The sequence below is a fragment of the Xiphophorus hellerii genome, chromosome 21 (genome assembly GCF_003331165.1).
Source record: "Xiphophorus hellerii strain 12219 chromosome 21, Xiphophorus_hellerii-4.1, whole genome shotgun sequence".
Lineage (NCBI taxonomy): Eukaryota > Metazoa > Chordata > Actinopteri > Cyprinodontiformes > Poeciliidae > Xiphophorus > Xiphophorus hellerii.
Window position 1 is genome coordinate 12,439,046 of NC_045692.1, and position 24,094 is coordinate 12,463,139.

At 39.0% G+C, this 24,094-nt stretch overlaps 2 protein-coding genes across 3 annotated transcripts in view; one reads left to right on the plus strand and one right to left on the minus strand.

Moving 5' to 3' along the window:
- Positions 1-428: 428 nt before the first annotated feature.
- gdap1 (ganglioside induced differentiation associated protein 1) lies at positions 429-5,431 on the minus strand. The gene is made up of 6 exons (XM_032551174.1): positions 5,126-5,431; positions 4,696-4,888; positions 3,809-3,982; positions 2,637-2,731; positions 1,724-1,838; positions 429-1,629 (listed from the first exon to the last, which is right to left on the minus strand). Exons 1-6 carry the CDS (start codon positions 5,282-5,284, stop codon positions 1,277-1,279), a joined length of 1,089 nt encoding a protein of 362 aa, XP_032407065.1. The 5' UTR covers positions 5,285-5,431; the 3' UTR covers positions 429-1,276.
- Positions 5,432-6,502: 1,071 nt separating this feature from the next.
- Positions 6,503-24,094, plus strand: part of jph1a (junctophilin 1a) — a 39,697-nt gene continuing 22,105 nt past the window's right edge. Inside the window, exons 1-4 of one of the 2 annotated variants that reach the window (XM_032551173.1) lie at positions 6,503-6,775; positions 6,886-7,429; positions 10,551-11,319; positions 11,711-15,037. In XM_032551173.1, coding sequence (XP_032407064.1) covers positions 7,051-7,429; positions 10,551-11,319; positions 11,711-11,714 — 1,152 coding nt within the window. In that variant the 5' untranslated portion in view covers positions 6,503-6,775; positions 6,886-7,050 and the 3' untranslated portion in view covers positions 11,715-15,037. Of the gene's footprint in view, positions 6,776-6,885; positions 7,430-10,550; positions 11,320-11,710; positions 15,038-24,094 lie in introns of those variants that run through there. The other variant, XM_032551172.1, reaches the window with a different exon arrangement.

The window sequence follows — 24,094 nt, forward strand, 5'->3', positions numbered from 1 at the left end:
CAGGTTAATCTCCAGTATTCTAGTTTGAATCAAAATAATTCCTGTCTTCACAGACTGAAAAGAGTGCTTGGGGGAACAGCGGGTTGCACTGACGTCAGAAGATCCTGGGTTAAAATCCTAGCCTTTGCATGAAATTTACATGTTCATGTCTGTGCATGGATTCCCTCAGGAGGTTAATTGGTCTCTCTTAATCACCATGAACCTCATCCAATGACCACTGGAAACAGGCACCAGACCGCCTGTAACCAATCCTCTATACACAGTTAAGTGAACAATAATTATAGACAGTCGTGTGGGTCAATCATAATAAAAAAAACATGTAATAATTGTAATGTAACAAAAAAGAATATTTGAAACCATTGTAATAATTTAAGTTACATATATTTTTTAGATGCTCCTCTCAGTGCCAAATGAATGCAAGGTAAAACTTTAACATTGTTTGGAAGTTTATTTGTCAAGACATGTACAGTATATTAGATTAATACCCTGCATATGTACGTTAGGCCCTAAACACATATGCAAGACTGAAAAACCAACAAAGCTTTCAGAAAGCATGAAGCCATCTGTTTGTACAATTGAAATACAGCGAAGAAAACAACAAGTCTTCGTGAAATAAAGTGCAAAAACTAGAATATGGGCTTTCAGAACAGTTTCTATTTAAAATTTCCAACCATGCAAAATTCAGTATAAATCAAACAAGCCCATCTTTGAATAGACATATGTAAATCTTTGAAATAACAGAATTAAAATAAAACATCAGATTGATCATCTTTGAGTTTTTACATTTGCGGAAAATTTTTTAACACTTAAACATAGAATTTCCACTTTTCGTAAAACGTTTTTCATTGCTGTCCAGCCAATATCAACTTGCATTTTATCATATTGTATTTAATATTACATATATACACTGTTCTACTTTAAGGGTTGCCAGGCATGAATGTAGCATTCATGTGCAGCCGTGGCGACTTCAAAGACATTTCAGAGGAAGATCTCTAGAACCTATGAAACCAAGAAGTGATGATCCTTCCATATAACAAAATGCTGGCCTACTTAATATAACATTTTTTTGCTTAAATGGTAAATGTTCTGTTACATGTAACTGAAACTAGCAAACATCAGATCACAAGTACATACCTTAAATCAGCAGTAATTAAGGATGGATAAAAGTGCTTTGAGCACAACAGGCAACAGAGAAAATAGTGCTGAATAGTTGAGATACATATAGCAGATCTGTGTAATATGATCAATAATGGTTTAAATCAGTTTAATCCAACTTTCAACTAAAGAGACTGAGCCTCTTCTTCATGTAGAGAAAGGCGAGATATGTAGCTCCCCCAAGAACCCCGACCAGCAGAGTTGTGCCTACTATCACAGGAGCGTTCTTTCTGGCGACTCGGAACGCCGCAGGAAGGACAGCAGAGATCAAGATGTTGTTGACGTGGCCCAGCACCCTCCTGAAGGCTGGCCGCTCCACAACACGCTCGTAGTATGTTTCCACGTTGGCCCGGCTGCCGTTGCCCCAGTAGCGTCGGGAGAGACCGAGGAACTTCAAGCGGTGCAAGGTGACCGCCAGAGACACGTCGGCAATGCTGAAAAAGTCTCCGCACAGCCACGATGGTTTGCCTTCCTCTGGAAGATGGAAGGTGAAAGACCCATTTAAAAAGAGAAATAAAAAAAAATGTTGATGCTAAATGTTGCTTACAGCGGTTGTTTTCTGACATACCAGGTGTTTCCTCTGCTCTCCTCTGCAATTCTGTCTCCACCTGGTCCATCACACTTTCCAGTTCATCCAGGAGCTTCTTAAGATACTTCATGTTGTCATGGTCAAACAACTTAGACTACAGGGATTAGAAGAAACTTAGAATCCAGAAAAACTACTTGAGCAACTACTTTTTAGACTCCTGTCCTTCCAACCCAGACAAGGAATTAGACCAGAGGATATTACTTATAGTTATGTAGCAACCCTGAACATGAGTATCTGGTTAATTTACTTTGGATCAACTTAATTAGATTATTTTTCTACTTTTGTTCTTTCCTTTGGTTTGTTATTTTGTTTATATTTCTATTTAGTTCATATAAAGGACTTTGAATTGCCTTGCTGCTGAAAATATGCTATTTAGGTAAAATTACCTTACCTTACTTTACCTAACCTTAGAGAGACATTTGATTAGAAATGATTATGGAAACTATGTACCTTTATTCTACATTGCATATCAACACACACTGAAAGAAATTAGGGCTTGAAATGATCAGTCTGACTCACAAATTCTCCAATAATGCTCTCACATTGAGATGTTTTAGTTCATATTATTAATTTTAAGGCCAACCAAAGAAGAAATAGTTTCCAAACATTAATGTAAGCTAAGAATGATTTTTTTTAGACTTATTCACATCTGGCACATCAAAATCAATAACTAAATGTTTTGATTCTACACTCAATCAAAACTTAAGTGTAGATCAGAAAAAAATCTCCCCAGCTAATCATAGAACCTCAATTTTTTTTTAGTTTAAGTTATGACTGAATTCAGACATAGTCGAAAAGAAGTAGAATAGAAAAAGTGATTAGTCAAGATGTCTGGTTCTAAATTCCATTTTTGCACATTTGGCTCTTTGCTAATATTGTTATCCCAACTTACCTTCAAACGCCTCTGTTTTGCTACATAAGCATCTTTAAGCTCCGGGTTCTGCTCAGCCAGTTTTGCCAGCTCTGTCTGCGTGTTTCCAATCTGTGCTGCCAACAACAAACAGCATCATAAGGTGTACTTCAGTGTGCAATCAGTTATTTTTATGAAAAGATTATGCTGATGGAAGGCTCTAGTATTCACGCACAACGAGCCCTTAATGGTGCCTTTGAAATGTTCCTTTTTACAGGTAATTAAAAAATACTAGCAAATATAGAGCAATCTGACTGCAGTAAAAATTAGCATGTTTGGAGGAGGCAAGGTAAAGCTTTCTGATTAAAGAATATTGTGCTGACTGCCAGTGATAGCAGTGGAAGCGTCATGTTTTGGGTTTGTTTTGCTGCCATTGGCACAGAGGCATTGCACAAAGTGGAGGGAGAGGTGATTGAGCACTATCTCAGTGTTTTAACCTATCCTCAAATCAACATTTACAAGGTTTAACATTTTATCTTGGTGAGTGTTTCAATAGGACAATAATCTCAAACACCTTTAATCCAGGAAAGTAAACAGTTAAAGTTAACTCTACCAGTTATCCCAAGAATATAGATCACATATCCTGTCAGAATAACACCATAAGTCTGTAACGTGCTAAGGAACCTTCAGTCAAATTTAAACAAGGATATGGATATTCCTATTACATGGTTCTAGAGGAGAGCTGACCATGTGTACATTGTACAAAAATCCATCCCAGAAAAGTCAGATTTATGCATCCACTCTTTAATTTCAAAGTTCATATGTTTTCTGTTGTATGTTTCTTTCAAGCCCTGAAAGAACACAAACAAATAAATCTTTAAAAGCCACAAACGGGGACAACATTCATGTTTATGATGAATTTTGTATGTTCAATTTTGACTTAAAGATATCAGTTTTACTCTGTCAGTCTTTCTGAAATGTTATCAAATAACTTTTTCCCTTGACCCTTTAAATTAATAAGGATTGCAAAAATGTAAATTGCACAGAGAATTAAAAGGAATTGTACAATACAGGATGCAATATATGTAGGCAGAGAAATAACTAAAATAAGCAGCAGGAGTTTTGGGCAACCAATGTAATATCCAAGTAAGGAATAACAAATGGCATCTATAGGGTCTAAACCTTAAACTGCTCTGCATCTCAGGTTGCCTTACTTCGTATCGATGCAGCGGCATATGCAGGGATGTGGGAGTCAGCAGTGATCTCAGGATGAAGGATACAGCCGTGCGTGTATGCATCCATGGGCAACGAGTCTAGCAGCTCCCTGTAGTGCTGCACTCTGAGATAGTACCTGCTGCTCTCCTCAGGAACCAGCCGGGGAGTTCCCTCTGGAGACACACAGGCCAAGGAAACAGTAAAAATGTGGACATCAAAACAGACTTTAAGAAAAGCCGACATGTTAACACAACAGATATTCAGTCATGAAACAAAAAACTCTCGTGATTGTTAATATACTGAAGGAAATTAAGTACATCCTACGATTTCAAAGCTGCCCATTCTGGTCCAAATAATCCGTACTTATTGAGCCTTACTAATCTGAACTTAAACATTTGACATGTTCTTAGACAGGCCTTTAGAAGACATGTGTGCAAAAAAGGCAGTTTACAAATGCAATGATGGTATGCTGACAATTAACGATGGTATATTGAAAAGATTCAATGATTAAATATTTTCAAGTTTCAACTTAAGTAATCTCATACTTGCCTGATTTTTTTCATTTGCAGTGCAGAATCTTAAGAGCACGTGGATGAATGCAAACCAAGACAAACATTAAAAGCAAATAAATAAATAAAAAAACACACATGCAGTTTTGAACAAAACTGAACAGAAAAGAGAAAAGTAGACAAATGAACTAAAAGAAGCCAAATATTCTAACACCAGATGCCTTGCTGCTCTCTTTCTCAAACTTATCAGAAAACTACTAAATTAGTAAACCTGGCCATAATTTAATCTTATTAATGAGGCCAAATGTTAAAAAGTTTAAGCGGTATGATTATTATTATTTTATTTTTTATGTTTTTGCAAAGTAATGTAGTCTTACCATAGCTAAAGTTATCCTCCAGATAATCTATGATTTGTGTTGGATCACAGATGACTTTATCGTTGTGGACCAGAACCGGCACCTCGCCCGCGGGGTTCAGACGCATAAACCACGGCTCGTTGTGCTCACTGAGAGGAAGGCTCACATCATACTCCTCACAGCGCAAACCTTTCTCTGCTATGGCCAGACGCACCTAAATGATAAATGTAAGGGTCAGTAGAAATCTTCTCTTTTGATACACCTGAAATAATTTAGTCCAATATGCAACGATTTTAATTAATAAATGTCGCAAAAATATAACTTTGTCCTTTTAATAATATTTCAAAAATAATTTCGACCCACGTTGTTTCATTGCTGCAGCTGTCAATAAATCTATACCAGGGAGCTGTCCACTGACATTTGGTGCTGAAGCCTGATGGCACCTACTCACCTTCTGAGAATTGAAGGACTGGGTCCAGTGATACAGCGTTAGTTTTGAGTCATTGTTACACAACTCTGTGCCACCCTGTTGTTGCGTCTCCTCTTCTGAGCTGGCCTGTATAAGAGCTGCTTTCTCATCTTGGGTTTCAGAGCCGTTTTCCGACGCCATTTTATCTGTTAGTCTTACGAGGGGACAAGAGGATAAGTATGCGCCACGTCAAGGTTCACGTTGTTACACCCCCTGCTGGCCAGGCGTGGAACTTGGAATAAAAAGAACACATTTTGTTTTACTTTAATTTTACTCCAGTAACTAAGTAAGCACCAGCTCAAGTCATTGAGATCAAGGGTACTCTTTAACCTTTTTTTTTTGTATTTATTAGTGAGCAGAATGCAATTTTAGATTACGAAACTCAAATTTCAGCCATGTTACAAATTTTAACAGTATCTGATTCATTATTGTTCTTCGATCTTGTCCACCAGTGACAGCCAACGAACAGCCAAAAAAGTCTCCAGACGAGGCTTGCTTTTCTTAACTGATTTGTTGTTGTTGTTGTTGTTCTGTAATTGACATACAACAAAAGGGGGAAATGCATCACAAACTAATACACGCATCTTAATGCCCTCAAAATGTTTCTGTAATGGAAAGAAAAATAAACACTTACAAAGTCGAAAGTTTTCCTAGGCATTTAAAGCACATTCAATGTTCATGAGATGTTTCTTGTTGATTAGGTTACCGGAGAAAAATGCCTCAGAGATAGTTTGCTCCCCACAGCGCTCACTCGGTCATGTTTCTGCTTAAGCAATATGACAAAGATCGTTTGCAACAAGTGTCACGCTCAAATCAAACTGAATCCACAACGTTGCATGTATTTTATGGGGGATTTATTGAACAAACTGGGCAGAAGAAAATTTGCATTAAACAGTGATTTATTATTTTAAAACAATAAAAATCTGAACAGTGCGATCTGTATTTTGTGTTTCTTCCCAAAGATATTGTTTTAAATAGTTTTTAATCGTTTATATCCAATAACAATCATTTTACAGCAGAGGGCGCCATATTCCTTTTCTTCTCTATGGCAGCCATCTCTTGGGCTTTATCAGGCCTACAAAATACTAAATAATTAAGTTGATGGATCCAGCTAATTAAAGTTGCCAGTATGATTTCCTTTGATTTTATTTTTGAGTCCCGTTGAAATTGTAATAGATTTAATACCATCAAGCCTTTTTTTAAGAATGCGCTCTGCTTAGTGCTGTCATCATAATGATACACTCCTATTGTATATTTTTGTACTAGTCCAAAAAAAAAAAAAGAAATAAAGCTATAATCTCATCATTGATAATTACGCTTAAACGCGTTTGTTGGGCGTGCAGCTACTGTCGACATTTACACCTGTGGCCTGCAAGGCGCGTCTTTCAAATGTGACACAAATATAGAGGTGCCTTATTTTGGTAGGGCTGAGGCGTCAAGGCTCTTCAGCTAGGGGTGGTAGCGCGACAGGCAGAGATGAGAGTGGGAGGTCCTCTGTGGCGTGACGTCGCGATTGGCCCGGTGCCTTTTTCTTCAGCAGGGTCTCCATACCTCTCTCTCTCCCTCTGTGATCAGTGGGCGAGAGGGGGGAGACGAGCAACACACAGCGGAGAATCCGGGTGTGCGCCTCCGGTAAATGACTCCCACCATTCATACCTTTACTCTTGCCATTACGCATGCCATTTATATTACATATCGGTGTCTGGGTTTCTCATCCTCTCTGATTTCTCGCCCCTCTCTAGTCATCATCATTATCATCATCCTGCTTGCCATCGTCCTTTTCCATCACAGCGCCAGTTCTGGAACAGCCCACTTCGGTCCTGGAGACGCCCGAGTCTGCAGTAGCAGCAGCAGCAGCAGCAACAGCAGCGCGATCTGCGTTTTTCCCTCCCCAGCCTTTTATCTGAATGACGGGCGGAAGGTTTGACTTCGACGACGGTGGTACTTACTGCGGGGGGTGGGAGGATGGCAAAGCCCACGGGCACGGCATCTGCACCGGACCCAAGGGCCAGGGCGAATACGCCGGGTCCTGGTCGCACGGCTTCGAGATCGTAGGGGTGTACACCTGGCCAAGCGGGAATACCTACAAGGGCTACTGGTCCCAGGGGAAGCGGCACGGGCTCGGCGTGGAGAATAAAGGCAGGTGGATCTATCGAGGAGAGTGGAGTCACGGCTTTAAGGGTCGCTACGGGGTCCGGCAAAGCCACAACACACCTGCCAGATACGAGGGGACCTGGAGTAACGGGCTGCAGGATGGATATGGGGTCGAAACGTACGGCGATGGCGGTAAGAACCCACAAGCGTCCTTGTGGCTTTAACACATCATGTGTTATGCAGCTTGTGTGTAGGTTGCTCAGACTCAAACCAAGAGAAGTTGTAATAGGCTACATGTTTGTGTAAATCTTCATCGGATGTGAGCTGAGATTGCGCGCTTCACTCTGCGGCCAAGAGCAAAATCCGCTCCTATGCCCCCAAAACTGTTTTTAAACTCATGTCTTTTGCGGCCTCCTTTAAAAAAAAAAAAAAAATAGAAGTGCATCTCATTTGGCAACTACCGGTTGCTCCTCGCAGGCAGTGGGAGGAGTGAGACTCCTCTTCAGTGGCACCATGCCTGATGAAGAGGGAGATTGGACATCAAAGCAAATCAGCCCACTTAAAGCATAGACTGAATATAAATGGTCTCCCTGTTATTCTCTTATTGAATATTCTATGTGGAACCATATCCCCAGCCAGCATGTACTTATGGGGCCCCATATTGACTTTGCTTAGGCTGAACTGGTATAATTTTCAGGGGCTCAGAATGGGTTTCTCCTATGAGAAAGCATTTTGAACCTTTTGTAGATCTCTAAAATATACTTAGAAAATCAGCTGATTTAGCCAATGTATGTAGTATAATCTCTGTGGGTGCCACTTTTTACCTGTTCAGTTGACCTATATGAAACCTGTGTAAGAAATCAACTGTAGGTCATAAATGATCCACAGTTAATTCTGCTTGAGGCCCATTTATAAGCCAATTTCCTTCCAGTATAGGCCCCATATGGGAACGTTGGTTGGGGTTTTGGGAACACCCTTGTCTTATGGGGTCTGTTTGGGCCTAAGCTTAATTCAGTTTGAGGGCTGACTTCCAGCCAAATCCACAGTAATTATTACAGATTTGAGAGGTGAGCAAGCCCAACGTATAAGAAAACTAACCAGCTGCTGAAGATCGCGAAAACTAACAAGATGCCCTCTAGAGGTCATAAATCCAGATTACAAATCTAAAAGAATGCCAAAAAATATATTAATTTATTATGTGAAACAAGTGCATTGGAGAAGGATGGTGTAAAGCCCATAAAAAATGAAACTCATGCATATTGAGTAATTTGTAAAATTAAACACACCATGTTTTGAACTCTGTTGAGTGGGTTTTAAACTTCACCTCTCTACAAAAAACAACCGAGTTGCACTGCACACATGAAGGCAAGCTAAAACTAGCATCCTAGGCATGGACAAGTTGCTGCTTTCGACATACACCAAGGTTATGAAAAGTAAAATATGTTACAGATTTCTTAATGTAATGCCAAAGTACCATAGGAATATGGTACTTTACATTTTTGTATGTACAGTACAGACCAAAAGTTTGGACACACCTTCTAATTCAATGGGTTTTCTTTATTTTCATGACTATTTATAAGGCAAGAAATCCCACTTATTAACCTGACAGGGCACACCTATGAAGTGAAAACCATTTCAGGTGACTACCTCTTGAAGCTCATCAAGAAAATGCAAAGTGTGTGCAAAGCAGTAATCACAGCAAAAGGTTGCTACTTTGAAGAAACTAGAATATAAGGGGTATTTTCAGTTGTTTTACACTTTTTTGTTTAGTGCATATTTCCACATGGGTTATTCATAGCTTTGATGCCTTCAGTGTGAATCTACAATGTCAATAGTCATGAAAATAAAGGAAACTCATTGAATTAAAAGGTGTGTCCAAACTATTGGTCTGTACTGTACATGAAACTAATTAAATCATAATTAAATCATATAATTATTATATTTTATTTTCTTCAAGATTTTTATACTGTGAGACAGTGAGAATCATTTACAAGCAGCACACCTGTGGTTAAGACAAAAAACAATTCATGTACATATACCATCAGGTTTGACAACATATATAATGTTTGGTGTATAATCCATGAGTAAATACCTCTCATACACTAGACGACTGTCATTTTCTTACTAAATACAGCGTCTTCTTAGTATTGTTACTTATCTTTTTTTTCTCGCTGTGAGACATCCAAGACACTGGAGGATTTGTTATCTACTCTTAAGTAAGGCCTCATGGTGCAGAATAAATGCTTTACATATGATTGTTGCAGATTGCTGGGCTCGGTAAATCAGCTGATCCTAGAGGATCTACTCAACATCTGGCTGTCTGACCCTGTTGCATCCTGATAACTTGATCTGCAGGGTTACCAAATTGGACTGCAGTGCGGAGCCAGCCTGTTAATCACACTGTTTATCCATCTAAATTCCCGCTCAGGCCAGTGTAGCTTTTCTTCCCCCCTTTTTTGTTAATATGTGACCATAGCAGCTTATTTCATTGTGTTGCGAAATGAGATTGGCGCAGCGTATTAATTAGGATCAGGATTGTAATGTGATGCTTTGAAGAAGCTACAGAAGACCTGCACATGCTCAGCAGCGCTGAATAGGAATAATAAAGTATTCCTCTTATTATGTGACTCATAGCAATTCCCTGTCGTCACAGGCAAGCAGAAGTGAATTTGCGTATCGTCAGTGAGGAGAGTTAGTCGCTGCCTGAAAACATAATCCTACCCAAGTGATTCTTGTTTATACCAAGTGATTCACAGAATCTGATGGTCTTCAATTAAGCCTTTGATTCAGTTAGCTGTGTTTACCATCACTGATCTAAAAAAGAGAAAACATTTCATTAGCTATATATGTAGGTTGGACCCCAAAGCAAGGATCCTTTAAATTGCTGTATGAGTAAGTGTATTCATTTCAGCACCTTTGTGAAGTCCATTAATTTCTGCCAGAATGCCTTACATTCTCGCCTTCAGAACGTACTCCAAGTCTTATCCTGAACTGACGGGTAGCGTAAAGAGATTCTTAGAAGTAGAGGAGCAGATTTTGTTTGTCCAATTTCCACTATTAAATTTCCTGCCTCACTATGCCAACACATAAATTACATTAGTTTTCTCAAACAGTTCCCAATCTTGACCACCAAAAATTCGATTTCTGTAAAATGCCAACGTATCGTTCTTATTTCCAACCATTTTCACATAGTAGACGTGACATAAGTGAAATATCTAGAGCTTATAAGCGGAAATGGATTTTGATGAAGAATGAATAGTAAAACCTTAGGGAACCACAGCAACTCACTGATTTATGTCTACATGTTTCCCAGGAACCTATCAAGGCCAATGGATGGGTGGGATGCGTCATGGTTATGGCGTCCGTCAGAGTGTTCCCTATGGCATGGCCACCGTCATCCGTTCCCCGCTTCGTACGTCCATGGCCTCTCTGCGCTCTGAGCAGAGCAACGGTGCAGTCCTCCATGACCTCTCCTCCCCTGTGGACACGCCGACGGGCACTCGCGGTGGTTTCGTCCTCAACTTCCACTCAGACAGCGAGGTCGTCACCAGCAAGAAGAAGGGCCTGTTCCGCCGGGGTTCGCTTTTCGGCAGCCTTAGGCAATTGCGCAAGTCTGACTCTCGGACCTCTATCTCCAGCAAACGCAGCTCCGCAAGGAGCGATGCCACCATGAGCCGAATCAGTTCCAGCGATGCCAACTCCACCATATCAATCGGTGATGGCGAGCTGCCAGACGAGGACCTACCTCTGGAGGACCACGTGGATGCGACCACGACTGAGACCTACATGGGGGAGTGGAAGAATGACAAGCGTAATGGATTTGGTGTTTCGGAGAGATCCAACGGGATGAAATATGAAGGAGAGTGGCTTAACAACAAGCGTCATGGCTATGGGTGCACTGTTTTCCCAGACAGCACCAAAGAAGAAGGGAAGTACAAAAATAATGTGCTGGTGCGTGGAATAAGAAAGCAGTTGATTCCTCTTAAGAATCCCAAAACCAAAGAGAAGGTAGATCGCGCTGTGGAGGGGGCACAGCGGGCTGCAGCCATTGCGAGGAGTAAGGTGGAAATAGCCGCTTCCAGGTACTGTGATGTTTATGTGTATGTGTGTTTTCATTCATCCTCCTGTATATGCATGTATGTGTGCACTGTTTAAACAGACAACAAATACAGGAGAACACCCTGAGTCGGGTATTTATAAATTGAAGGCTCTGAGTTGTCTAGTGACCTGTTGTCCAACCTTTATACATCATCAGCAGTCAAGGATTTTGTGTTGCCAGGGCAATAGTCCCTGGAAAAAGGTTCTGCTTCTATTCTCTGCACAAGTTTTTCATTCCCAGGGGAAGAGGTCGGGCGTCTTTGTTTGCATTGTATGCATGATTTGTGTGTCGGAGAGTTCACGTGTGTGAGCTGTATGACCCATAGCTGTGCCCACGCCAAGTATTGCTCTGATGTGGCATCTGCTCTTTAACAGGTGAATGTGATGTGACCTTTTCATCCAGAGTCCCCCCTACCACCGATCTCCACCACCACGCTGGGGCTCACAGCATTGCTTTGACATCCTCTGCTTTCATTGCATCAGGGAATTGTATGAGTGATGACTTAGGGAGCGAGTACAAGCTGGGAAAAGGGTTTTATGCAATCAGGCATGGCTGATTTTGTTCCTGCTCTCCGAAGGGGGGCACATAAATTTGCATGCATAAACATATCAACGACAATTTATGAAATTCAGAAGCTCAGATGTGTGAGTGTAGTTTAAACACATGGTTAAATCACAGCACAATAACTGATCATTTGTTGTTCATCCTCACAACAAGCGTAGCAATATGTGTGAAGCTAACAAAACTTAGATCTTTCTTGGACTGCTTAAAATGTTTCAACATTTTATCTGTGAACATACTGTATCTCCCTTTAAAACTTAAAAAAAGGAATTGAGCTGTTCCCTTACAGGTAAAGTTCTTACATATATTTGGCTTATTGTCTATGTCTGCAAAAGTTTGTGCCATGTGACTTAAGTAGGCTGCTTCATGAAAGAGCTGAACAATTTTGGATATGCTGATGTCCTGTCATCATCTTCATGTATGTAATATAAATGTGCAGCTTTTATTGTTTTATTATTTCGTTTTCAGGGTGGAATAAGCAAATCTTTTTTGGTCTACACAAAATCAGTATTGTGAGTACATGCACAATTATGTCCCACTAATATGTAGATAAATGTGCCTTAGCAAACGGAAGTCATCACTAAGGTCCTAGCATGATTGGCCACTCTTCTTACCAGATTTGGTTTATTTTCATTGGTTGGTTTCCTGGATGCCAAGGGCCAAGTACTTGTTTACTTGGTCTTTATATTCTAACTCTGTACGGATAAGAAAAAATCAGTTGTAATTCTTCTTTTTTTTTTTTAGCATTTTTTTAAACCCGGGTAAAAGAAAAGTTCAAATTCAAATAATTGAAACCCTCAAATTAAGAAGGCGGAGGAGAATGTAAGCGTCTCATTGAACCCAACTTTTTTGTTTTTCTGTCATAGTTCAAATAGTTTTTTCAAAAACAATAAGAGCCTTGTTTTGTTATGAATCACTAAGAGCCTTGTTAGAGTACTCTAGATATGTTTATTCTGCCTTTAGGAGTTTATAATCTTTGAGCAAAGCTAGTCACGTCAGTAAAGAAAGCAGACATGGCACTTTGATGCATTTAGTTTTGACAACATAGGAATTTAAAGAAGCACACACATCAACTTGTTAGGCAGAAGTTTGCTCAAGATTCTACCTAAGATTTCACTGACATAGTTATTGGATAAGCAAAGCTGTTTCAGTCAGGCGTATGGTTCACAGGTTTTCTGCAAAACATTTAAGATTGGCTTTAAGTAACTGTTTTAAAAGACAAAACTGCACAATAATAGCAGAGACTTTGAATGCAAGGTATTTATGATAGTATATAATTGTTATTCTAAGAAGAATATGCTTATTTGAGTTCAAAGATGTAAAAAAAAACACAAGGCTGACTGGACATGTTTAATGTAAAATGTCTTTATTCCTATTTTGTCAACGAAAGAACCTGCATTATGGTGAGACTTCATGCATGTCAGTGAAGGCCACTGGGCTTGAAATAATCATACTGGGAATAGAGAAAAATGGCGGATGCTTTTAAAGCAAGAGAAATCTGATCTCCTCTTTGGTTGTTTACACAGGGAATCGACAGGAAAAGGATTCAGTTTGTACAAAGTGTTTATATCAGACAGCAAGGTTCCCTCTGCTGAACTGAGTGATCAAATTACAGTCTGCATCATGCACTGAAGTCTTCAAACTATCTGCCTTTTTTCAAGATATTTTTTAAGATCACATTTGTGTTCTGAACTCCACAGAACGGCGAGTTGTAAGCACGTTATGTAAGTCTGGTTGTACAGTACAGTGCACTGTGAAAGATGCACTCGTATTGATCTGGTCCTAGTCACATGACTCTCTGTCTTTGATTGTGCAGCATTCCCAGAGGACGCAGAGGGAAGCATGCGAGCTGAGGGAGATGTCGGAGAGTAAAATGGATTAAATCGTACGGGTTCTAATAGAGCACGACTGGGGAAGCTGCATGTTTGCTGAGCTGATGGTTTCTGAAGAGGAGGGCTGAAGTGATGGAGGATCATGAGGGGGAGACAAGGGGCATGGAGAGTAACACTCCCCTGTGGTTTTACAGTAGAGAGGAGCTATCCCATCCGCCTCTAGGATGGAGCTGATGACCTCATGCTTGTGATGAGCTAATCAATAGAGAGCCAGTGTGATGCAGTGGAGTGAAGTTCTCTGTCTCTCATTCACAGTTATTGTGCCCACCTATCTTTGCAAAATGGACACTTTCACTAAGTCCGCGGCGAGTGCGTGTGTGGGCGTGTGTTTGTGTGGCTTGGTTAAATGAGGCCTGGGAACCGAGATAAGTGACCAGGCGGCTGAAAGGTTCACAGACTCATGAAGCTTCTCCCATGAATCGTTTTTTGTTACAGTTCAGCAGTTTAGGTATCTTGGTAACTCAGCAGTTTTGCTGTATGTACACACAGAGTGTGCATGGTACTGTGTGATCACCTTTGTTATCTCAGCTTCCTATATAAATCTCCTCTGAATGTGTACGAAGACCAGATGTTTAAATGACTACCCAGGTGCATGTCAATCGATCAGAATGACATCAACATTTTAATAAGATTTTTTACACAAAAAGAAATGTATCTAGCTAATGTCAAGAGCTTACAATTAATGAAAACTTCAAATTATTTTTTTTTTTTAGAAAAAAACACTTTTAATGTTTTATGGTCGTTTTATGACCAACGCACAAAGAGAGCACAATTGACTCAACAGTTTTCCAGCATAGAGCCCTTAAGAAAGAGAAGTTAGTTCCTAAAGAAGCAAGGTGCTGTGTTCAAGTATAGTAATGGCAAGTTGAGTAGAAGATAAAAATGGGGGAGGGAAAATGTGCAGAAGCAAATATCTTGGGAGGAGAAATAATTCACAAAACAAATTAGACGAGCTAAAGATGGCTGCTATTTAAGCAACCTGGCCTGAACCAAGCCATAGGATGGAAGTCTCCTTGCCACATCGTTGCAGTGATTTATGCTAAATAAGCCCCAACAAGGTATTTAGTTCAGTACATAAAACACTTTTCAGTGGGCTGAAATTTCTGTTTTGTAAATTCTCTTTTTTTGTCTTATGTTCTTATTGTCTAAAATACTGAATTCCACATTTTCTTTTTCTGTAAGCCATGATATTTAAAATCAACAAAAAAATCCCTTTTTTGTATTAAACAGTGATTTGACTAATATCAAGAGGTGTTGTATTGATTTCTTGAAATTAAGAGTTGCAGAACACATCAAATTATTCTTTTCAGTTCACTCTGTGATTGCCATTAGTTACTGTAACCTATTTTATTGGAGTGAAAACCTAACTGTGCATTCAGGGTCAAGTCTATTGAGTGAAATCAACCTAATCCTGGCTTGATCCATATTTGGACTTTGCAAAATAAACCCAAATTGGGTTGTTTTTTAACTGAGAGATTTTAAAGTCCTTTGTGAGATTATTTAGAATTTGCAGCCCCTGACTAATCACACAAGAAGGGTTTTTTGCTGTCACCACTATCAGATTTCACAATCACATCATTCACTAATCAAAGATTTGAATTAGTTTTGTGGTTTGGAAAAGGGTTGTAATAAAATGTTATCAAACTATAATAAAATGGTGCATTGAAAATATATGTGAATAGTTTTTTTTAAATGAAAGAAATTATTTCTAAAATGTTTTTTATTATTTTTAACATGCGCGCCTTACTCTTAAGGATCTTGAGCAATAGGTAAACCATGTAAAATTGCTCATGTTTGACCAGTATACAATTTCCCGAATGGGTAGTTCAAATGTTGCACTAACAGAATTGCTAGTTAGCCTACAATGCATAGATATTTTTTTCTTATAGCACTTGAAGAACATTCTTGTCTTCTCCGTCTATTTATCACATTTTATTTTTCCACCAACTGCCCAAAACCTTCTATGTAAATTTTAAAAAATTAAAAGGGGTTTTGGTGCTTCTTTAGTAGTAATTTGTCCAAATAACGTCAACAAATAGATAGCAATTAACAAGACAAACATTCTCAAGAGAAGAAATATCTTGATTGTTTGTTTTTCTTTTGGGGGGGGGTTAATATCATGACGCTGCAACACCTCAAGAATTTAAGTAGTGGGAAAATGTTGGGTCAAAATTCTCAGTGACCAAAGAAATTCTGTAAAACACAGTAAGTTAATCTCCTTTCCAATACTTCCCTTTACATAAGAAAGTAGTGGAGTGTTTTAGCTACACATGCACCTCTATCTAGATACATTCACTTATTCAGAGCCCAGCTATTTCCACTCATGAACCCCTCACATACATATACACTGAGATGCAAACAGCCTGCTACACAAACACATACAGAGTATATGCACTGTGTGTGCCTCTGCTAGTGTATCAGCACTGAGCGCTGCCTAAATAAGGCAAGGCATCAGTTGGCTTATCAGCACCAGCCAGAAATATATACCCATCCCAACACTGATATAGCCCCCCGACACTACCATCTCTCCTGAAGGCGTGTGCACGTGTGTCTGGGTGTGTGCGAATGTTTAAAAATGTGAGAAAATGATTCAAAGGGAACGGGCAAATCTTTCTGAGTGTATAGATGTGAAAATATGTGTGGAATGTGTTTGTGTCCGGGGTGTTTGTTCATCACCTGCTGTGCGAGGTGACCTCAGCCACACACCACCCGCTCCTTTTTTGGGGAAAGTTATTCAACAACACGTGATTAGAATAATTCCAGCCCTACGTACAATATCAACTGTCCCACAACAACGGGCTCCTTCTGAAGCAGCTGTAAAGTCGAATATATTGAAATAACCAATGTTCTGTTTGTAATCATGTCTTTTTGAAGCCCACTTAATGTCATGTTTGCAATAAAAGACATTTACAGTAGCAAAACAATATAAATCACATATAGAGCCTAGAGGTATGAAGAACCGTCCTATTATGACGGAGTGTTTTAACATCAGAATCAAACACACAGACAGACACATATAAAATAACTATCCAAATAGGGTTCGTATATTAATATTTATTACCCGGGTCAGTGCCAGCTACTACATATGACAGAGCTATAAATAAACCTGCTGATGCAACAACACATTTCATCATAAGTTAGTTGAGCGGTTTTTAAATGACCCACTGTGCAATCAAATTACACTGTGAAATTCAGTCTTCTGTACCTAACTGCATTACTATTATATGAAGTCATAACTAACAGTCATATGGCAGTGGAAGCAGTTAAATAAATTATTTAAGAGCTATCCCATTATTAATTAGGAGCTTTTACATGTATACATTTAAAGCGGTCTCCATATTTATTGGTGCCTCTGTTAAATAAGTTTCAAATGATGCATTTATTCATCGTTGTCGTTCTATAATCTAAGTTTAATGGGAAGAAAAATATAACATCTACTCTACACAGAGTAGTGCATAATTGAGAAGTGGAAGGAAAGTGGTGCACTTTTAGATTTTTTACCAAGGAAAATCTGAAAAGTGTTCAGTCCCACTTATTCCAATAACCATTCAAAGAATCCAGTTGTCTTCAGATGTCACTTAATTAATTAATATGGAATTCCTATGTGTAATGCAATCTTAGTATATATTCAGATGTTCTGAGAATGGTTTAGAGCAGGAGTCTCCAAACCTAGTCTTTGAGATCTACTGTCCTAAAAGCAGTCTGGCTCTAACACATCAAATTGGCTCATTAGCAGGCCTTCGCCAAATCCAAAGGTGTGCTGAGGAGGTAACACAAGTATTTCATTCCGGTGTGCTGGGATAAATAGTTGGAAAAAAACGAGAGGGATTTAAGAATAGAGAGAAGGAAGAAAAAAAGAGAAAATGCAAGAAAATATATTCGGAATCTGTTTCTACACCTGTGGAATGAGTTAAAAAAAAAAGAAGAAACACAGAATCAAGAAATCACAGCAACAACTATATTTACCAAAAACATGTATTACATATAGCCCATGATGAAGTGTATCTGTCAGTATATGAATCCATACCTGACTGAACTAGGTGCAATGCTACTTGACACTTTATTGGCTGGCGATTACAAATTTGCCAATCCAGGAGCAGCATTTATTTTCCTTGTCTCTTATTGGCTGCACCTCCAACAGTGGAAATAAGGAGATGTTAGCTTCTGCTGTACACATTAAGATGTATTTGATGTTTGAACTCTTAAGTAGATAAGCATTAGGGGACCAAAGTATTCACAGATTTTAGCTATTCATGAGCTGCTGTGTTCCCTGTACCCCACTTATAATGAGGGTCCACTATATAAATTGAGCTCAATTTGACTTTTTTGAGTGACACAGTAGTTATTCAAGTACTACAGACAAATAAAGACATTTTCAGAGTGAGAGGGTGAAGCTATTTTCTTTTTTTTCACTTCCTACTCAGATATATTTCTTCTCCCTGGTGGGAGACGGTAAGAAGGCGAGAAAGAAAATATATTTTGGCAGAAATCAGCTCCTAGCCTGCAGCAATTTGAGTTTGTATCATTTCCAGAACACTGCGTAGACTGATGATAGCAAGGAGAAGTAGAAGCAAGTGTACAGTATGTGGAGACCAAGACTAAGAAAGATTTTGGGGTGATTTATACCCACGGTGTCTGAGCTCTTTGGCCTCAAGTGACTATTTGGGAAATGGTGGAAATGACCTGAGAGAGGATGGGAGAGGAGCGCTGCGCTCTGTCACAACCCAATCCTATCGCCGACAGGATAGGATTGGGTTTCACCTACATTCCAGTGTTGTGTATCTGTGGCTTGTAATCTTTCTGAGAATGGCACATATTTCTTCAGCTTCTCCAGAAAGGCTGGGATGAGTCAGCCAGGCGGGAGGGCAAGCAGAAAGGGAGAGGACAGGAGTCATGTGGTGTCTCTAGCTGTTGTCTATTTCATCTATTGGTGAACCTGCCATTGTTAAAAATGTAAATATGTATGTATATATATTTCTGTGTTTTTAACCTACCTCATAAATTTCTCATCAGTTTTGCTTTCCTTCATTCAGTTCATGCTCAGTTACAACTCAGGGGAGTGGATTTCATGTTGTGTCAGACACTTTCATATGCAGAAATAAACAATGCTTCTGTTCATCATGTACATTTGCCGCCATATGTGTGGAAGGGGCTGTGGCATCCTCAAGAGAGTTTCAAGGTAAAATACTGTACAACAGCAGCCTGTTGCAGGTTTTTTTAGCTGTTATTTCATATAGCCATCGATGCACTACTTCGGAAAATGTTCAATGAGATATGAAGGAGAGGGAAATTCAGATCAAGTGGCTGAATTTCAATGAAACAGTAATTGCGTCAGCTAAAGGTACCGCAGCCCAGTGTCTGAAAGAGCATGTAGACTGTAGCAATGCCTATAAATAGAAACATGCCAAAGAGACAGAGCGTACACTTAACTGCACAATCGAAAGCACTTCTTATTAAGTTTTGATTTTTATTTAAATGATTTCCATGTTTTGTTGACTGCTTGGAATTTGCCAAAGTATTTGAGGAAGTGTGTGTCTGTGTGTGTTAGCTTATCCCTCTCAACACCAATTAGGGGAATGCGTTTGTGCAAGTAATTTAGAAACTGCTGGTTCCACTGTCTTTTGTACTTCTAGAACTTTTTTTCATTTTTAACATTACTGTCTATTTTATGAGGATTTTATGTGACAGACCAACACAAAGTTGTGCTTAATTGTGAAGTAGAAGGTAAATGAAATATTAGTGACATCTGCGATGGCGGCAGGCATTTGACCTGCAAATGGTGGGTTGCTGGTTCAAACCCCTGCTCTATTGTAGTGTCCTTGGCCAAGACACTTCACTGGTGATGGTCAGAGAGCTCAGTGTGCCAGAGTATGGCAGCCTCTCGTCTGTCAGTTCTGCCACAGGTCAGCTATGGCTACAACCAGCCTCAGTGTGTGAATGAATAACTGTACATAGTGTGAAGCACTTTCGAATAAATACAAGTAAAGGCTATATACCATGAGTTTCCTTTTTTTTTTTTAAGTCTATATGGTGTGCAATTGCATTTATTGCCTTCATTCTGACACCCCTAAATAAAACCCAGTGGCTCTAGCTACCTTCAGAAGTCACCTGATTGGTATTATCCGTGTAATTTAATTTCACTATAAATCCAGCTGCTCTGTGAAATTTTTTTGTTTGTTTGTTTGTTTGTTTTTCCCCAAAAAAATAATCATAAAAACCGAAGAACACAGCAAACAAGTCAGAGATAACGTGGAGAAGTTTAAAGCTGGCTTAGTTTATGAAACAGTATCCCTAGCTTTGAATATCTGGGAACACACTGTTCAAACTATCATCTGAAAATGAAAAAAGTTTGCGACTGCAAAGCTGCAGTAAACATTGCCAACTGAACCACTCTGTCCCTCAGCTATCAGAGTTGAACAAAAGTCAGAAAGGGAAAAATACAGATTATTCATTGGAAGAAAAACAACATGCAGAGGTTGTTAAAATTAGAAAGGCAAGCATAAAGCCAGAACTACAATCAAATTGTTTAAATCAAAGGGTAGTCATGCTAAAACAGCCCAGTCAATGTTTACCCAAAAGCTGGTTTAGTGTGCGTGGCAAGACGTGAAGATTAATGTTAGTAGAGACGGACCCTAATCAACCTCACAGTTAAATATATGCACAAGACACATTACAGCTTGTTATCTGTAAAAATATTGAAAACCATGTGTGCTTTTTCCTTCCACTTCATAATAATGCACTGCTCTGTGTTGTTCTGTCACATAAGATTCCAATAGCATACATTAATGTTTGTGGTTGTAAAGTGACAAAATGTGAAAATGTTCTACTGCTAAGAGCACCTCTACAGCTCTGTCAATCAATAAAATGTGCATCCCTCAAAGTAGTCTGACTTACAGGACCTCTTATATATGAAGAAGGGTAATTTCACACAAACCTGAATAAGAAAAGTACAAATTTAGTCTTGGATTTAGTCAGCTGGGCCTGTCAACTTATGTTATCAACCTTGTGGCAATAGGAGGAATGTTTATCTTTTATCTAATCTAGCTTTTGCTAAACTGGTCAAGCCAAAGTGTTAGAAGAAATGTCAAGCATGAGCAACTGTGATGAAGACAGAGGTACTTATTACTTGAATATAATTCTAAACATATTATTATAATTGTACACCAAATAGTCACCAGAGCCATGTGTCTTTCGTCTCTGGATACTGGTGCTCCTCTTTTAAATCTCTTCAGCTACTCTGATTGGCTAGCTAGGCTGTTTTCACTCCAGATGTTCACGGATTGGATTATGGAATTATCACGTCTGTTGCTGAATCCGACTTTTGCTTTTCCACACAGAATAATTTCTTCATGAAGTATATTCAGAAACTGCTGTAATCAAATGTGAAGATGGTCTTAAAACATGCCTACTATCGACATTGGAGACACCATTGCCAACTTCTCTATGTTTGTCGTTCATAAATTCATATAATACTTGACTTTTCTTGTGCTTATCCCATATTATTTTCTAGGTCTCATCTTGTTAAATAAATAGCCATAAAAAAAAAAATAGACGGTGTGAAGACACGTCTCAGTATTTTTGCTGTGAGCAGATGTAACTTAATGCTAATGCTGCTTTTGGCTTTGTGCTGAAAAGGAAATTGATGGTGGGGTGTGTGTGTGTGTGTGTGTAAGCTCATTTGTACGAGACAGCAGGGCGAATGGCGGCAGGAGATTGGAGAAGACCATAATTAAAACTATTGCTTGAGCTCAAATCGTTGCCAGGACAATATGACCTTTGGTCACACAGGTTGAGCTTCAGGTGCTGAGTCTGGTAGTTGAATAAGATATGCTGTAGAATAACTGCATATGCTTGTTTGAGTCTCTCTTTTTACACTCAAGTAAGAGAGTTTCACTGTATCATAATGTGTTTAATGTGTCATCTTCATCAGTGCATCTTTATCCTCCCTCATCAAAAACGTGGTGTGCCTATGTTGATATAAAAATTCATTAAAAGAGGCCTACCTGAAAAGTTGGCTCAAGTGTAACTGATGGTTACCGTGGTTACTGTTTTAAGGACATCACAATGTCTGAAACATCTGTTGGATTTCCTTATAAAGTAGCCAAGTTAAGAGACTTTGTCAGTTTATAACTGAGTTGAAATACACTTTAAGAATTTGACACTGTATCAGATTCTTGTTGGAAAATTGCCGGGAAAAAAACTGATAGTAAACACTGTGATGCAACTCTAAAAGAGGTCTTTGTGCATTTCTTTGCTCCCAGTTTCCAAGTAGGCACACATTGCAATAAATGTTCCTCAAATTTGATGTAAATATTGATTGCATTAAAGTCATTTGCATGACAGATAGTTTGTTTTCTAAGGTACAGGTCGAATGGTTTTGCATGAGTGCGTGGGTGTGTGTGTTTACATTTTTGTTTAGTCATGAAACCCTATGTCCTGGTTTGCATAACAAAGCCCCTTTTTTCCTGATTTGTGTGTTGAGTTGTATGTGTTTTAGTTTCAAACTCTAAGATGGTCAGATACTGTTTAAAATGGTAAATTGGTGTGTCATACTATTCCTTTGGTTTATCTTTTGTAAATATGATGTGAGAGAAGAGTTCGTCCTCGCTTATGGGCTTTAATCTGTCAATTACCTCTGTAGCATAGTAGGGACAGAACAGATATCCTTCACAATTTTTCTATTTTAAACTGAGATTTATCTTTCTACTAACAGGAAATGGTGGCCCATCTCTTTCAAAACAGAGTTTTCCAACTTCAGCCCCTGCTTGGGTCCTTGCTCAAAAACACCAGAATCAATGACTAAATTACTGTAGAGAAAGATTTAATACATGAGGGACACCATCCCTTGAGGACTCCCATTTTAAAGTAAAGCCCAAAAGCTAGCAAATGAAGAGATATCTCAAACTATAAAACAGGTAACTTTACATATTTTTACGCATTGTTTACATCTGTTCCAATCTCTGGAGGTTTTATATCAGCCTGTAGGTTATGTGCAGCTAAAGTCAGTTTCTAAAATTCAAATAAGAAGAAAAACTATTTGGAGTCTGAAAAGAAAGCGTCTGGTTATGTTTAGGGGGAAATTATGACAAGTTACGAACCAGCCCATTCACCTGTAGATAGAGGGTTTGGACACATATTTAATGGTAGCGGAATACTTAGAAAAGTACATCCATCCAGTTTAACACCTTTTCAATTCTGTTCAGCTTCACCTGGGGTCAACTTTTAAAAAAGACATATTTTCCGGCAGCATGTCATTTTGCCTGTGCACTTTGTATTTGGTGAAGTAGTTTACAAATACCAGCAATTATTATGTGACTTTTGCCCACTAAATTGGTGTCATTTGAGGTGGAAAAGACTGTAAAACAAATCCCCGTAAAGCCAGCAGTGGACACAAATATCAAATCAATGAAATACAATAAAAGCTTATCTATAGGTCTGCCAGGTCAAACATAAGTCTGAAGACCCCTGCTGTGTCGGTGTGTTGCTGCTGTTAATGGTGTAGCCACCGAGGCTCCCTCCCTCTGCGTGTTTTAGCTGTGTCAGCTGTGGCTATGTTTCACTAGCAGTGCTGACACAAGGGACACAGAGCTGAAGTCTGAATCCCAACCAGTGCCCTTTCCCAAAAACCACAGGGGTCATTTTCATGACAGATTCTATGTCACTCTTTAAACACACACACGCTCAAAGTTCAACTCATATTATAAAAAATGTAACAATGCATAGCAAAACAGAGTTGTACCTATAATTTCTTTTGTTTGTTTGGGATGGAGGCCAACAGAGGTCTTGGTAGAGAGCTCAGTGAGAGAGGCCTTGGAGTAGGGAACACCAGAGGGAGATTAGGTCTGTTTGTAATCCCTGGAAATAACAAAGTTTAGGGATTTTTCCAATTTAATCAAAACTGATTCTGCTCATTCTTCTTCCCTGAAATTGGGTTTGTGTAGTCAGATTTTCAATCTGCTTCTACTTGCCCCTGTATAACGAATGGCATGATGCAAAATCAGTGGGAAAACAAAAATATCCTACATTTTAGAGTTATGTCATACTTAAAGTAATGCTACTTATGCTTTTAATTTTATATTAAGAAAAGCATTTGCTGACGTTTTGCTAAGCAAAGTGAAAGAGGATCTTAAGGCTAGTACAAATGTAAGATGTGAAATAAATCACTACCCAGATGTACTATTATAGTATGATAAGGGTGATGACTTCTTTATGTATAACGTATAGATAAACCATAAAGTTTGAAAACATTTAATATTTTATGACAGACCGACACAAAAAGTAATGCAAAATTGTGAATCGAAAGAA